A 16,230-nucleotide genomic window follows, 5' to 3' on the forward strand; every position below is an offset into this window, starting at 1 on the left:
AAGTGTTAGCCTCAGTATCAGCCCCTGACATACGCCAACAGTAACTGGCCTCCAGCTCAGCTTTAAGCTGATCACAACTCTAAGCCTGATATTTCAGCCATTTTTCAATGCACCTCACTGTCTTTTCATCCAGACTGCGCTTCATCACATTACCAGTGAGGAAGTTACATGACAGTTTCAAAAGCCTCACTAAAAATTAAAAATATCCATTGTTCTCCTCATCCACCAAGCCAGTCATCTGGCCTGGTCGTTGCAGAAGGCTATCAGTTGGTTAGGCATGACAGCACCTTCGCTAATCCACACTGGCAATTCCCCATCATTTTTTTTCCTTCATGTTTTCAGGATTATTTGCTCTGTCATCTTCCCAGGTAGTAAGGCAAAGCTGGCTGGCCTGTAGTTCTCTAGATGTTCATTTTTTTCCCTTTTCAGAGATCAGAATGACATTTGCTATCTTCCAGTCCTCAAGACCTTCCCCTACACACACTATGACCTACAGTGGCCTCAAAATGACATTGGTCAGCTCCGTCTGCACTCATAAGTGCATCCCATTAGTCTTAACTCCTGTTGAGTCTTCCGTCATATCTGAAAATTACTTGTTGTTGACAGTACAGTGCAAATGGATTCAATCAGTCATGGGTTCAACTGTATTGTTCTTTGAGACCCTCAACATGAGGGTAAGGTACCACTAGACAACTTTACCTGTTCATAAGGCAAAGTCATTAAATCTTGGGGAATTTAGTTGTGGCCACAGGAGAATACAAAGCATCTAAGTTCCCAACATAAAGCTGAATCATACTCAAATTAACCTTAGTGAGCCACCCTAGGACAATGTGACACGTGAGCTAAATTAACTGCCAACTACTCCTTGAGTAATGGCTGGTAATTGACTCTAAGTCCTGTAGGAAGCATGGATTAAAGAGGGAGTCACTCCTCTAGGAAAAGGTACCTCCCTAAAAGTCTATTATCACATATATATCTAATTGCTTCCTCTGTACTGTTGACAAGAACTTCTTAAAGCAGCAGCACAGTTGCTCTTTCTATACAGCATTCAGACTGAAGAGAGCAGATCTGCAAGACAGGATCAGTTTCAGTTCCACAAATAGAAGATTTATGAAAGAAAAAAAAAGCAGAAGTCAACAGCTTGTATCAACAGCATCCTGCAGTAGCATCCTTTCCATGCCATTATGGAGTGGCTGAACCACAGGTTAGATACCATTAGAAGACACACCAGTAGCCCCTGACCAGATGAACTAGGGTGTGCTGCACTCCAAAAGGTAAGAAATACTCATAATCACTTTCCAGGAACTGTCCTACCTTTATGGTTAACAGAAAGGAAACAGCTTAAATTGCCAAAGTCTAAACTTCTGAATGTAGGACAGCAAACTAAGCATGTAAGGATTTCTGCATCTCTATAATCAACCCAAGAATCCAAAAAATTGCAAAATAATAAAAAAGCCCTTAAGTCCTACAAATATTTTTATTAGTAGTCACAGAAAAATGTAGGTTGAAAGGGACCTCCAGAAGTCATGTAGCCCAGCCTCCTGTCAAAGCAATGCTAACTTCAAAGCTACATCAGGCCACTTTGGGTCTCATCCCATCAAGTTCAGTTAAGTCCTGAAAAATGGAGACTGCACCCACAATACCAATTTAAGGGCTTTGTTTGAAAGCCTTCAGGCTGTGCACACAGTTTCAACAGCAGGAGCCTGCATTTGCAAATAACCCTATTCTATTACAAGCTAAACAGATTTCCTGTGACTTATTTCAAAATATTTTTCTGCAGTGTAAGAGTCAGGACATAGAAATAAATCCCTTCCTTACAGGCAGAAAACACACCACTAGAGTGACCCAATACTGCAACACCCCAGTGACTTACAAGTTTTAAACTAAAGCTGCCACCCACATTCCGCTCCTCCCAGCAAGAGAGGGATCTTCTGAAGGGTTATTTTCTTGGGTGAGACAATTAATTGTAGCTCTCAGAGCTGCAACAGTAACTAAATCCTAGTTTCAGTCTCATAGAACCAGTGTTAGCAGTAGTTAAAAGGGTACAGAATAAAACCAGATCACTGGGTTAATTTTATTTAGAATCAGGGAACTGATGAAAAAAAAAAAAAAAAACAAAAAACAAACAACAAACCAACCAAAAAACCAACCAAACAAGCAAAACAAACAAAAACCCCAAACAAACAAAAAACCCACAGCCCTGGTGATGCAATGTCAGGAGAGGCTGAAGAGAGTTTCTAGTCCCTTACGGTCTTTGAAAGCATTATCTTTCACAAAGAGGCAAGAAAAACAACAGTGTAAGTACTGGATGATTACTAGGATTTCTCGTGATACACAGTTCCTTACTATTATTAAAGGCCAAGATACATTATTCCAGTTGCCAAGATTAAACAAGACCCACCTTGACCCAAAGCAGTTTACCTTCATTATTCCTTGTGGAAGGATATTGCAAAGCCTAATTGGACAGCTAGAAGCCTCCAGTTGTTGAATCTGTCTACTCATATTTCAGTCTGTTATGCTTGTGTGATCTTTACCAAACTGATCTCACAGTAGAAGTATCAACCTTGCAACAGTATCACTTGATCTAAGTAACCTAGTCATAGCCGGTATCTGCAATTATGTTCACTGGCACAAGATATCCATAGAGCAGTAATCAGGGACTTTTTGGTCGCTACCGTCTCTAAACACCAGTATAGGGCTAGAAGCTGCACTTCAGCAGTGTGTGGAACTGACCTCCAACCTAATCCGTATGCGCTCCCTCTCCCTTGGTGTTCAACAGCTTCTCCACCTTAGGAGGAAGACAGGGAAGGTCTTCACCTGGGGAGGTACAGCAGCCAGTGCCTGATCCTAGAGCAACCCAATACTGTACATGAGCTGCCCCAAAGCTTTCTTACAGTGACAGCCAGAGGGAAGAGCTAAAGCCTTGCACAGGCAGTGGGCTGTAAGAGTTACCCATTTACTTTAGGTTAATTCTTGATGAAGTACACTCAAGTATAAAATAAAGTTCTGGTGTCCTCAACATAAAAAGGACATGGAACTGTTGGAACAAGTCCAGAGGAGGGCCACGAGGATGATCAGGGCACTGGAGCACCTCCCGTATGAACACGGCCTGAGAAAGTTGGGGCTGTTCAGCCTGGAGAAGAGAAGGCTGCGTGGAGACCTCATAGCAGCCTTCCAGTATCTGAAGGGGGGCTACAGGGATGCTGGGGAGGGACTCTTCGTTAGGGACTGTAGTGATAGGACAAGGGGTAACAGGTTCAAACTTAAACAGGGGAAGTTTAGATTGGATGTAAGGAGGAAATTCGTTCCTGTTAGGATGGCGAGGCACTGGAATAGGTTGCCCAGGGAGGTTGTGAATGCTCCATGCCTGGCAGCGCTCAAGACCAGGTTGGACGAGGCCTTGGGTGAGATGGTTTAGTGTGAGGTGTCCCTGCTCATGGCAGGGGGGTTGGAACTAGATGATCTTGAGGTCCTTTCCAACCCTAACTATTCTATGACTCTAAGTATACAAGCAAGATTAACACAGTGAGAACACCAGCCATAAAAACAAGTAAATAGCAAAACCAGCTTCACGGAAGTGGTGCTTATACACATTCAAGCTGGTCTTCCAGACACAGAAGAGATCATATGCAAACTACTCTGCCCGTTTCAGTTTAAGCTTTTTTTTTTCCTCCCCTACTGCTAAGAGACTTTTATTTGAGATTGGCAAGTTCTTGGGGGAGTTAAGTTAGGTTTACTTGAAACCAAAACTGCAATAACTGGTTCTGGCCACACAAATTTCAGTACCATAATCTTCCCTGCGCTCCTAAGAGCCTGTATCTGCCACTCTTCAGACAGAAAAGACCAAGTCTTCAGTCATATACAGATATCCAATCGTACAGTACTATAAACACTGAAAATTGTTTTCATTAATATTATAAACAAAGTAAACCAATTTTAATCTGGCTGAACAAGCAACAGTGTCAATGTGACTCTTTGTTCTAGGATTCTGGTAAGAGATCATTTAAACAGGCTTCAAGCACTACCAGGCATGAAGTAAACATTAAAACAAGCAAAAACAAAACACCTCCACAGATACAGAAATTTACTGACCTTTTCTGAAGGTTCAAGACATCTGAAACTGTTTATACAAAGACATGCAAGCTTTCAATTATGTTAACTTTGTTACAGTTAAAATTTTACTGCAGTTGATATCTCAGGTAATTGCCTTCTTGACAGCGGTTAATTTACAAGCAGACTTCAACAGTCAATCCGTTCCTAATGAGCCAACATCCACATGCAAGCATACAAAGAAAAGGTACTCTAGAAAGCACTCACACTGGTTTCAATCATAACTTTTGTTGAAACATCATTAGGAACAGTAATAGGAGCCTTATGGTCCACATTTGCAGAGACAGACACACCAGAACTAGACTGACAGCCTTCAGTTGACTGATCTACTTGCTTAGATGGCTGATCCTTTGATACTTGAATGTCTTGTCCCCTTCTAAGAAAAAAACATCTCCTTTTGAGCTTCATAACACGCTTCAACTTCCAAGTACTTGATTCAGCATTGTTTAGTATCAGTGCCCAAATAATACCAGCCTTGCTGCCAAGCAGTAGCACAAGTCTAGGAGACTTCTTAGCATGTAATAACTAGGAACTAAGAATATGGAAATAGCAAATTATAGCTCCTAGAGTAAAGGGTTGCCAGTTAAAATTAACAGGTTTTTCATTTGGCTTCATTTGACAGATCTGTAAGAGGTGCTCTTGCTTAAAAGATTCAAATACCAGAACTGCAACAATAATAAAAATGCATTTAATCTCTCTCTACAGTGAAAGGGGGGGGGGGAAAAAGCCACATGCTTGATAACAGCTTTAGCATAATCTACACACAAGACAGATCTATAGCTATTTCTTTCTCCTAGATCCTTCCAATTCCTGCTAGCTTTACCTAGTTATACACACAAAAGGAACACAAAAAGAATTTCAATTGCTTATCTCTTCCAAAAATTCAGGATGACTTATGTTACTGACAACATGCCTTACTATTTCCTACAAGTATTAGGAACAGTAGTGTAACTACTTTCCAGTAGTATAACACTGGGAAGACATCTACTGCCTTATATAGACTGCTTTCAGACAGGGATGTAAAGAAGAGTCAGTACACAGACAAACACTGCCTTGTCAAATGACATCCCAGCCTCCTCACTCATCCAAAAATCTCAGTGATTGCACAGACTCTTCCAGAACCTTTGATTTTTTTAGGCTTCTTCCCCACAGAGGTGTCATCCAGTCTTTCTGGCAGCTGTAAAGACTTACAGTTTGAAGGCGACATATGGCGACTACAGTATGGCCCTACAGCAGGTAGCTTCCAACAAATTTTAGCAGGGACAGTCAGATCCATAGCAGCTATTTTATTTTAACAGTTAAAAAGGGAAATACAGCATTAAAAGCATTTCCAGAAACTACTGCCAGAGTCAGCAATCCTAATTATTACTTAATGCTTACTCTGGCAGATGTGTCCTCAGCTGTATTCTCCACCTTCTACAAGACTTGCAGAACAAAGCTGTCTAATGTTATTTGCATACCTCACACTTGAAAAAAATTGGCCAGAAAACAAAGGATGGGTTTGTTCTTGATACAAGAACATTATTAAAGACAGCAAGATTATTCTGAGGAAGATTAAGAGGTAGGTTTTTTTAATACTTACACAGAGCAAGCATGTGATAATACAGAAGAGATGTATGCTTAAAACTTCCTCACAAGCAGTGCTGGTGGTAGTCTCATACTAAGAGCAAGGAGAGCTAACTCACTAATTTAGGAGTGAAAGAGCAATAGGACAGAAGTAAATTCAGATTATCTTTTTGATGTTAGAAGTAAAAAGCCAATAGGGAAGCCTTAACAATATGAAGGAAAAGTTCAAAAGTGGCATTACAGTAGATAAAGTGAAAGCAATGAATGATAAATACGCAAATAAGACCACATTAAATTTTTTAAGGCCAAAGGATATTTATAAGATTTTAAGTGATATCTGGCTACCTAAAGCCTCAAAATAACAAAAAACAAAAAACACACCAAAACAAAACAATTAAAACAGACACACCAGTACACTCTGCAAAATTTCAGCATCCCTTGGATGTGACTATCTGAACACTTATATAATAATTAAACTTAATACCCAAGGTTTAACAGAGACTATAACATATACAGCGAGAGGAAAGAATTAGTGATGACAGTCTCTCAGCTTTGGTTAAGAACCCATGCTGAACTGCCACCTATCTGAATGACCATACTCAAAACAAGGGGTTTAAGTATTGCCAGAATAATACAACTGCAACTCAATTAACCAGTTAATCACAAAGATACTGCTACCCCAAAATCAGGTGAACCAGAAGAGAACAAAAAAAAACAAAAAAAAAAAAAAAAAAAAAAAAAAAAAAAAAAAAAAACAAAAAAAAACAAAACAAACAAAAAAAAAAACAGAACTCAGGGGATCCCACTGAGCAAAAAAAGAGAATGACAAAGGAGCAAAGCTCACACAAGAGAGGAAAGTAAAAAAAACTGAAGCAGACAGCATTTCAAAGAAAAAAGAACCAACTAGATTAACAAAAGTAAAAACATATGTTCCAGCCTAGGACTGACACCACAGAAGTCCTAGATACTTTGTCGTGAACAGCTTCATGCTCATGGCTGAAGAGAATCTCTAGGGGCACTCAGCGAACTCCAGACTAATAACAAACATGACCAGAGATGAAAGGGATGTTGTTAGTGATGCAAGAGATGAAGGACACTGCCAGTCTGAGGAAAGCCATGCAAACAGCTGACACAGTCTGGTTAGCTAATAGAGCCATGTTAAAAATTGCTGCCTCAGACATCACTGCATACCAGGACTAGCAAAACTATAGCTTTGCCAGACACCAGTAAGTCATGAGCACTCAGCAAACGCAGATTAAGTGTGAAACATTAGGATAAAACAGCTGGCTGCAACTGCAAGAAGCATCCTTCTTGATCAAAAGAGGAGGAAAAGCGAAGAAGTTTCAACAAGGAAGAGCTCAACAATGGCATTATGTGTTCATGGCATGGAAACCCTGATTTTCAGCTAAACTGATCATGTTTTTTCTTCTGCGCCACATGTCTTCTGGAAGTATAAAGAAACCTAGGCTTCAAGGTACAGAAGAGACATCTCAACATTGTTCAGGCAACTCTCATGCCTACAAGAAAGTTTCCTAAACTTAAGAAAGCTACATGGATTGTCCATATAAGACCATCTCTCAGACAAAGTCAAGTGTCTTTAGAACAGCTGAAGCTAAAATAGGTTTATCATTCCACAGTCTCCCCTCCAACTGTAAGAAAACCATACACTTAACAACAGCAGCACAGGCAAAGGCAGATGGCCCTATGAAGCTAATATGATACAAGACTTAAAATAAGAATTGCCAGAAGGCAAGTGGAAATTAAACTTGACAGAAGAAAGATAATAAGAAAACCAATTCCCTCAATATTGTAAGCTGACATTGCATCACACAGTATTTTCATGTCAGCTTTCCTGAGGGACAGGGCGAAAGCAAACCACGCCTCTGGCATACAGAGACACAGCATGAGTGAAGTGGGGTTGAGCAGAAGAGAAAACAGAAGCTTTCAGAAGTGCTGTCAGATTTTTAGAAAGGTAGAAAGGTGGCAACTGAGTTACAGATACTAGCAGAAGGCAGCCTGGTCATGAGACGGGTACATCCTCCAGAACCTGAGAGACAAAAACTAAACTCAAGATACATCAAAGCTTGAACTTATGAAAGAATGCTCTTGTGACATGAGAGAGCATCAAAAAGATCAGAACAGTGGATAAAGAGATTCCTTAACACAAATACAAGAGGGAGGAAGGTGGCAGTGTCAGCATTGCTGAAGTAGCAAAAGACCATAGAGGCTTACAAATGATCCTTTGACCAAGTGATGGTTAGGAAGAGGGAACTCGGAAGACACAACAAAAATTAGTTGGAGAATTCCAGGCTCTGGAACAGCCCAGAGCAACCCCAGCTCTGAGGCATATGGTAAGGAAAAACACACATATGGAATTCCATCAGCAAGCCACTCAGAGCAGCATTCAGCATAGAAATCTCAAGTGCCAGTAATGCACAAAACGTACAAGCATGATTCTTCCAGAAAATGACTGGTGACGACAAGTCTTTTACACAGTAACTGCAAGCCTGGGGGCAAGAATAGCTGTGCCATAAAATGATTAACAAAAGTTACCTGCAAAATATAAAAACCTATCATTTTTGGTGTAATCCATATTACATACTACTTTGGGTTACATACGAGGAAAATAAAGTCTTATTTCTGATGTATTAAACAACAGCACTGTGCAAGGCACTACATGATTTACATCCGTGGTGGAAAACAGTAAGGAAAAAAAGGGAAATTACAAACATAGGGTCAATTCTGGTTGCTCAAACTAGCTTGCTGTACTTAACCTCCAGTTGAGGTGGAAAAGGACCAAACAAGGTAATTCTGGAGCTAACCATACAGTTCAAACACCTGGCTGTTATTCAGGAAGTATGATACTTAATAACTTACTGTGCAATCATCTTATTTAGGATAGCATCTTAATGAATCAACTCCAGATGAGAAATGTGTACATTCTTCCATTTCAAGGCCACAGAACCCAAGGTAGACACAAACATAAATAAGTATCTACTTTGCTGGAGAATAAAACTATTAGACTAATGATCTGTCAGTAGTGTAAGTCTTTAGAATTTTCATTCACCACCAAAGCTAAACCTGTGCCATATTTAGCCAGACACAGACACCCAAACTCAAAGAGCCTGCCATTTACGTGACTGAGTCTATATTCAAGGGCATGGGTTTAGACGCTCAATATTCAGCTCATCTGGCACCTATCCCGACCCTCGGCCAGCAACTTCCCGAAGGCGCGCTGACAGCCGCTCTTGATCGATACCTGCCGGCGCAGGAAGAGGACGCGGCACTGAAAGTTCAGGAAAGGGCTGGGCCAGCCGCTGCCCACAGCCTCAGCCGGGGGTCCTCACTCTGGGGTAACGCAGCTGCCACCACTCAGCTGATGGAGGGGCGGAAAACGCTTCACAACGACATCGGAGGTTATATGCCTCCCACTGCGCCTGGAGGGGGCCGGCTGCCGGCAGCGCCCTACCGCCCCAGCGGACGTGGAGCAGGGTGGGGTGGCGGCAGCGCTACCCGGCCCTCGCTGCCGGCCTCCCACCCCGCCCCGGCACACACCGGGCTCGCCGCACCTGCGCCTGCCCGCCCTCCTCCCCTGCCCGCCCCGCCGTACCCTTGGCCTCGCAGTCCGCGCAGTACTTGTTGTCCTCCTCCCGCAGCAGCTTGGCCAGGATGGCCTGGTGCTGCTCGTTCTGCTTCTGCGCCTTCTCCCGGCAGGAGCGGGTGGCCATGGCGGCGGTCGGCGCGGCTGTACCGGGGCCGGGCTCGTAACCGCTCGGGACGCGGCGCTCCGGCCCTGCCGCAGCCACGGGAACCCGGCTGCCGCGACCGACGACTTCCTCAACCGGAACTACTTACGGCTGCAGACTCATCCGCCTCCCTCCCCGGCCGTTTCCCCTTTCTCTCGAGCGCTCACACACACACACACAGCAGCCCTGCTCCGGGAATGAAGGAAGCGGGGGGACGGTGTGAAAAAATAGTCCCCCAGGTCCTAGTGCCGCACCGGCACGCCGCCGCTCCTCGCGGGCTTCCCAAAGGCCGGCAGCGATGCGGCTCAGTCGCGTCTTGTCTTGGGCACGGCAGTAAGGATCAGTTCGCTACAGCAGGTGGTGATATCCCTACGCCGTCGGAGGACCCCGCCCCGCAGGTAGCGCCAGCTGCCACACCTGTACGGGCGGAGCAGGGCGGCCTAAGGAACGGTGTGCCCCGCCCAGCCCCGCCCCGCCCTGCCCCGCTGCCGGGCTGGCCCGTGAGGCGGCCCGGCCTGGTGGAGCGACCCGGAGCTGAGGACAGCGCCTGGCTCCGGGTGCTCCCCCGGTACCTCCTCAGGCAGCCGCGCTGTTCCTGACTGTGCCCTGCGCGGCGGCTTGGACGTCCCGGCTCTTGTGGTATCCCCGGTGCTCGCTGTGAGGGCTCTCGGGCCCTGCAGATCTCTAACCCGCCTGTCTTCTCCTCGCCCCGCTGGGGAACCCCAGTCGGGAAGCCCTGCCCGGGTTGGGCCCCACAGAACGTGGCGGCGGTAGCACACGATGTAGCCCGCCTGGACTCAGGGATGTGCCTGTGGGGAGGTGGATCTGCACCTTCTGCAGGTCAAAGCACTTATTTTATCCTTGGATGCCCTATGTGGTATCCGGTAGCCTGTGCCTCGCCAGGTGGCAACCCGTGTGTGAGAAGTACCCCAAAACACCCAGCCCAGTGGTCTGCCAGGCTCGGTGGTGGTCTGTAGTCCTCTGTCCTTGGGGCAGGCGTCTTTCTCCAGGCCAGTGCTGGGGGGGGAAAAATGCTGTCACAGCCTCTTGATTGGATGGGCACTGTCATCAAGCATTAATTTGCCCTCCAAACCCTCTCCAAGAGTATGTGTTTCTGTCTGTAAATAGCGTTATGGGCAGCAGACACCTTACAGTGCTTAGGTGGGGAGAGGCTCTGCGGCATGCAGAGGCTGCTCTGTTGGTTGGACCCAAAGTAGCTGCAGAAGTTGTAGCCCAGGCTGACTTTCCATGACCAAGGCTACACGCATCTACACTTTCCCCCCTACATGTCTGTAGTGTCCTTTTATCCATAGATGTACCATCCCTGGAGACATTCAAGGCCTGGCTGGATGTGGTTCTGAGCAACCTGACGTAGAATCATAGAATCATAGAATGGTTTGAGTTGGAAAGGACCTTAAAATCATCTAGTTCCAGCCCTCTAGTTAACAGCCCCTCTGCCAGATGTCCCTGCCCATGGCAGGGGGGTTGGACTAGGTGATGTTTGAAGGTCCCTTCCAACCCAAACCCTTCTATGATTCTGTAATACTATATCAGGTCCCTTTTCCTCTGCTGGGTACTTTGTTGAGTCTGTTCACAAATAACATCCTTTTTGTTAGCTCAATTTTAGCTTGCTTTATTTTTTCTCTCGAATGCAACCCTTCTGGAAAGAGCTGAAGCCTATATATAGCCCATAAAATACTTAAGTGAGGCAGATGGAAATTCAGGTCTTTTCTCTCCCAACCATTAAATTACTGAATCATTCTCCGAATCTTTCTTTTTCTCAGATCCAATGGCGAACTAATTATCCCCTAAGTTTGGAAGAGTTACAACAGAAAGAACCAAGAATACTGCACATCAAGTTAATGAGTACTTAAGCTAGCACCTAACATGGGAGAATGTGTTTAGATCTCCCTCAAATGGAGAGTTAAGATCTGCCCATAGACTGGCAGAGTGTCCTGGCCATTGAGCTATTGTGCATGAGGTTGCAAAATGAGGATGTGGTATTGATGCTTAAGTCCAAGAGATGGCTTAGCATCCTACTTGGAGGCAGGCATTAGGGGTTAGAACTAAAAATACAGAATGGCAAAATGAGGCTGAGCTCCATTTGCCTTACCACAGTGCTTGAATCCAAGGACTTACTGCACCAGAAGGAGCATAAAACAAGCATTAATTCAGCCTGATATTAGCCATACTTGGCTGGAGACTCAGTTATTAGGGTGCTGTAGTGCCAGCTTAAACACGACATTGAACAGGACTGACTTCTAGTTGAATACATTACCAACAAGCATACATACTGATACAGGGTTAACCAATGTACAGGGGGGTTGTACAAGGGGGTTAGAGGAATTAGCTTGCTTAAACAAAAGTATTGTCTATACCTATCATGCCTACTAAGCAGAACAAAGGCACTAACCATTGATAAGGAAAAGCAGACACCTGGTTCTATTGACAAAATACAGACTGATTCTACTGATAAGCAGCTATTGATAAGGAAAAGCAGACCCCTGAAGGGGAAGAAGCAGATGGTTTATGGCTGGGACACTGACCAAACCCTAAGGCCATACGTGAAGACTAAAAGGTGAAAAGTTCAAGAAGAGGAAGACTCATTTACTTCATCTTGAAGACCCCTACCCACAGGAGGAAGACTCATTTACTTCATCTTGAGACCCCTGCCCATGACCAGAGGCGCAAAGGACCTTGTAACTCATTATAATACGAAACAGGGATAGGACATGAATATGTATAGGCGTATTGTGCAACCTTATGAATATATATAACTTTAGAGAATAAATGTAGAGGGAAACAACCCTGAGGTACGCATGACTTTGAGGAATTATCCCCATGCGTCTCAGTGCTGAATAAAAAGCATACCTACTTTACAACTTTAACGACTTGTGGAGTCTATCTGCGTATCAATATGATAGTGTTCTAGCCTAAGATGTCTTTAATTAATTGGGTCTTCTGTAGAGAAAAACCAGCTTCAACTAGAAAGGCAGTGAATACCTCTAATCCTCATCATCATCTGGGCGCTCTGAGGAACAAAATGATTTTCAGAAAGTCAGGAGCTGTGGATAAGAATTCCCTGAGAGAGAAAAGGAGATAGTCTTGCCTCTCATCCACTAGGTAAGCAGCAGCACTGTCATTTTGGAAGAAAACAGTATCTGCTTTTGTATGTTGTGACAGACTTGGCCTGTAAATTACATGTAGTCTCTCTGATTCTAAAATGAATACAGTGGTACTTGCCATGAAAAGTAGCTACTGATCCACTTCCCTTGCTTGGAAAAACCTCCCCAAGTGCAGAGTAAGTGTACAGTTTGGTGTGTGCTTTGGCCCTTAGTGCCTTTAAACTGGGTGACCTGATTGCACATTTCCTGGTCTAACTCCCACTTTGTGTGCATGCTTGGGTGAATTAATGTGGGATGTCCTTTTCTGTTGAGCAGGAAGATGTGCTACTTGTGTTCAGCACTGAAAATTATCCTTTCCTTCAAAGTATTTACCCATGCTTCTCTGAACTAGTAGAGATATGGAATCACCTGCTTCACTATGGGGCTGACATGCACAGGTTATTAATTTTTCAATAGGTAGTGCTTTGAAAACAGCATGTTGTAAATGCATTACTAGGTATTTCCCTGAGAGCTGAAATTAATCTAAGGAGGACAAAAATGTATCCTTTGTGTGCCTTTGCTGTTTTTTCTAGATGCTGAAGGGAAGCAGAGTGTTGTAGATGTGAAATTATTTCCACAAGCAAAAAAAAGGAAGAAAAGATGTCTTTCAGGATACAATATGATTTATCAAATGAGTTAAGGTCTGCCCACACCATGCTGTGACACACAAGTGCAGAGGCCAGAGATGTCACCACCTAAGGCTCTTTCAGAAGGAGATACACAGTTTTGGTGCTGAGCCTGTCAGCTCGGTGCCCTTTGCTTCACCTTTCATTAAACTCTGCAGAACACAGCCTGTGCAATCCAGTTTTGGAACTGCTTAAGGACCTACTTGTATCAAGACATATATTCAGAACTGAGCGAGTTTCACATGGCTAACTGAACTTCTGCAGTTTCCAATGAGAGAGACTGCATTGTGTTCAGCAAAAGCAGATTTACCCAGCATGAAAAAGACCTCTTTCTAAGCTGTCACTACTTGTCATCCTGTAGGCTATCCAACTGTTTGCAGTGATATCTATAGATAACTTGTGAAATCCACATTGTTTTATATTCTGATATCTGAAATTCACTGGATATAAGCTCCCTGGCTGAAATTCACTGAATCTAGACAGTTACCTTACTCAGAAATCATCCCATAAACCCGCTTTAAATAGTATTTGCTAATCAGGACAGTATTAGCATAAATTTGACTTGATGGCGGAGAATGTATCAGGTGCAAAGTTATTAACCGGATTGAAACCAGGTGTTAAAATAGCTCTGTTTTTCTCATGCCTCATCTTCAAATACCAAAGTCCAGAAATAAACTGGGTTCCAGTTGGAGTTGTTGAGTTTGAGGATTTCTGATTCCTAAGAAACCTCAGTGCTTCAGATGTCTTCATGCTTTTAAGGAAAAAAAAAATATATATATATATATATATATATATACACTGCATGTCCTTTTTACAAGAACATCTACTGATAGGACAAAGAGGGAATGACTTTAAACTGAAAGAGGGGAGATATTAGAAATAAATTCTTCTCTATGAGGGTGGTGAGAAACTGGCACAGGTTGCCCAGAGAAGCTGTGGCTGCCACATCCCTGGAAGTGTTCAAGGCCAAGTCGGATGGGGCTTGGAGAAACCTGGTCTAGTGGAAGGGGTCCTTGCCTGTGGCAGGGGGGTGGAACGGGATGATCTTTAAAGTCCCTTTGAACCCAAACCACTCTATGGCTCTATGATGTATATCTTTGTGGGAAATGGCCATTTCAATAACGTTTCTGAAACACAACTCTTAGAAGTTGGCTCCCCAGGCTGCAGAGTCTGGGCAGCCCATGGTGTTAGGCAACATGGTACATGCAGTCCTTGGCAGGCAGTGAATGGCAGAATGTGCAAAGTCAATCTTAACAACTGTTTTAGCGAACACTTTAGATGGAATTTCTATCGCAGACTAAAAAGCTTGAGCTATGCGCCAGTCACCCGGCCTACCTTGATAACCAGTGGAGAGAAACGGGTATTCCTGAAGATGGTTTGTCTTGTTCTGAGACAGGTGTCTGACTGGGGTGAGCTGAATTCCTGTCTGCAAGGGGCTGTTCTAGAAGGAGGTGAATCACTTTCTTGATCTTTTGTGTCTCCTCATTGACTGTAAACGTTAGAGAGGTGAATGTCTCATACTGGAGTGTACAAAACTCAGACGTTTAAGAAATGACTTCTCAGTATTGTTTTTAATGAGAATTTTTCAGCAATGTACTTTCTGTGGGGAAGCTCCTCCTCTGTGGGGGATCTCCTGCTCCTCAATACTAAAGGTTTCAAGTTCTGATACTTTTAGTAAAAAAAAAAATAGAAAGAGAGGAAGCCATAATGACTTCATGTTATACAATATAACATCTATGTCAGGGAATCTACAATACCAAGGGATTCCTCATATTCTTCTTTTTTGTTTAAAAAGAAAATACAGCCCCACAAACAAATCCAACAGTGCTAAAAAAAATGCAGTATTTTTAAAAACAAACAAAACAAAACAAGCCCCAGCCTTTGAAAATGAAAAAGTTTAGTTTTCAGAGCTCAATTTTAATTCTTTGATAAACCTTTATAATGTTAATATGCATACTATATGTATATTTGAACATAATACTTGTATTAATCAATGCTTTACAAAACTTCAACTGTACAGGACAGAATGTGCTGATACCATAAAAAGAATCCTTATGCAATAGAAAACTTGCTGGGGACAAGACTGTCTAAATGATAGCTGAAAATGCAATGTACATAGGAGTAACACAATTATACCTCATAATCCCCAGAATGGCTATTAAATGTTTAACAGCCTTGTAGGGTCGCTGCTATTGGAAGTTTGATCAACAACCATTGTGGGCTTGCTGCAGGAGTGGCATGAGTTGTGTTCTTACAGCTTGAGCACTCACTGCCTGGCCCATGAAGCAAACACTCCTAGTGTCACCCCTGAGATGGTTATAACATATAAAAGGAGCAAGATTTATAGGCGAGGCTGCATTTTCAATGGCTGCTGGTTTCTGTACAGCAACTTGACCAGAGAGATATTAGAGGTAGTAATTTTTTTCTTCCAGTTTCTTGGGTTTTCCTTTACTTCTACACAGAGATTGAGCACCTGGTATTGGATGAATTATCAACATTATGGCATCAATGATAATGCAGTCTAATTTCTGTAGGTGCTGAGCATTTGACATACACTGAAATTGGAAAGCTGTGGTGTGCTTGCACGTCTGAAAATAACAACAAATTCTTCAGACTAGAAGGGGATCTCCATCTTTTCTGAAGTGGCATCATCGAGGGACATCCCAGCACATGATGCTGCTTTACCAGCAATCTTGTTTTCTTGAGAGTTATTAGTAAATCTGCATTGTAATTGTAAATACAAATGAGTACCTGGGAAGTAGCCATTAATTAAATAGATGGATACAAAGGACTAAATACATTTCAATGAGCTTTGCTGTCAGTCTTAATTGTGTAAGCTCTGAAAAAAAAATTCCATACTGTAGAGCTAATATGCACATATACAATTATGTTTGAAATCACTGCATGTATTTGGCCACTATTATCTAGTATGGATTACAGTGTGGGATAGTGTAGGTGTAGAATATAAGGAAATGGAAGCTCCATATGGGTCTGATGGAAGCATGGAAGAGATCTTAA

The 16,230-nt window shown here is 43.1% G+C and overlaps 1 protein-coding gene across 3 annotated transcripts in view; it reads right to left on the reverse strand.

The window, feature by feature from the left end:
* Positions 1 to 9,614, reverse strand: part of SMAP1 (small ArfGAP 1) — an 82,356-nt gene extending 72,742 nt beyond the window's left edge. Inside the window, exon 1 of one of the 3 annotated variants that reach the window (XM_057418837.1) lies at positions 9,287 to 9,610. In XM_057418837.1, coding sequence (XP_057274820.1) covers positions 9,287 to 9,404 — 118 coding nt within the window. In that variant the 5' untranslated portion in view covers positions 9,405 to 9,610. Of the gene's footprint in view, positions 1 to 9,286 lie in introns of all 3 variants that reach the window. The other 2 variants (XM_057418838.1, XM_057418839.1) reach the window with 2 other exon arrangements.
* Between the last annotated feature and the right edge of the window lie 6,616 nt (positions 9,615 to 16,230).

Source organism: Pezoporus wallicus, unplaced genomic scaffold, assembly GCF_028554395.1.
Source record: "Pezoporus wallicus isolate ANWC-B61680 ecotype Strahan unplaced genomic scaffold, APGP_CSIRO_Pwel_v1 contig_4901, whole genome shotgun sequence".
Classification (NCBI taxonomy): Eukaryota; Metazoa; Chordata; class Aves; order Psittaciformes; family Psittacidae; genus Pezoporus; species Pezoporus wallicus.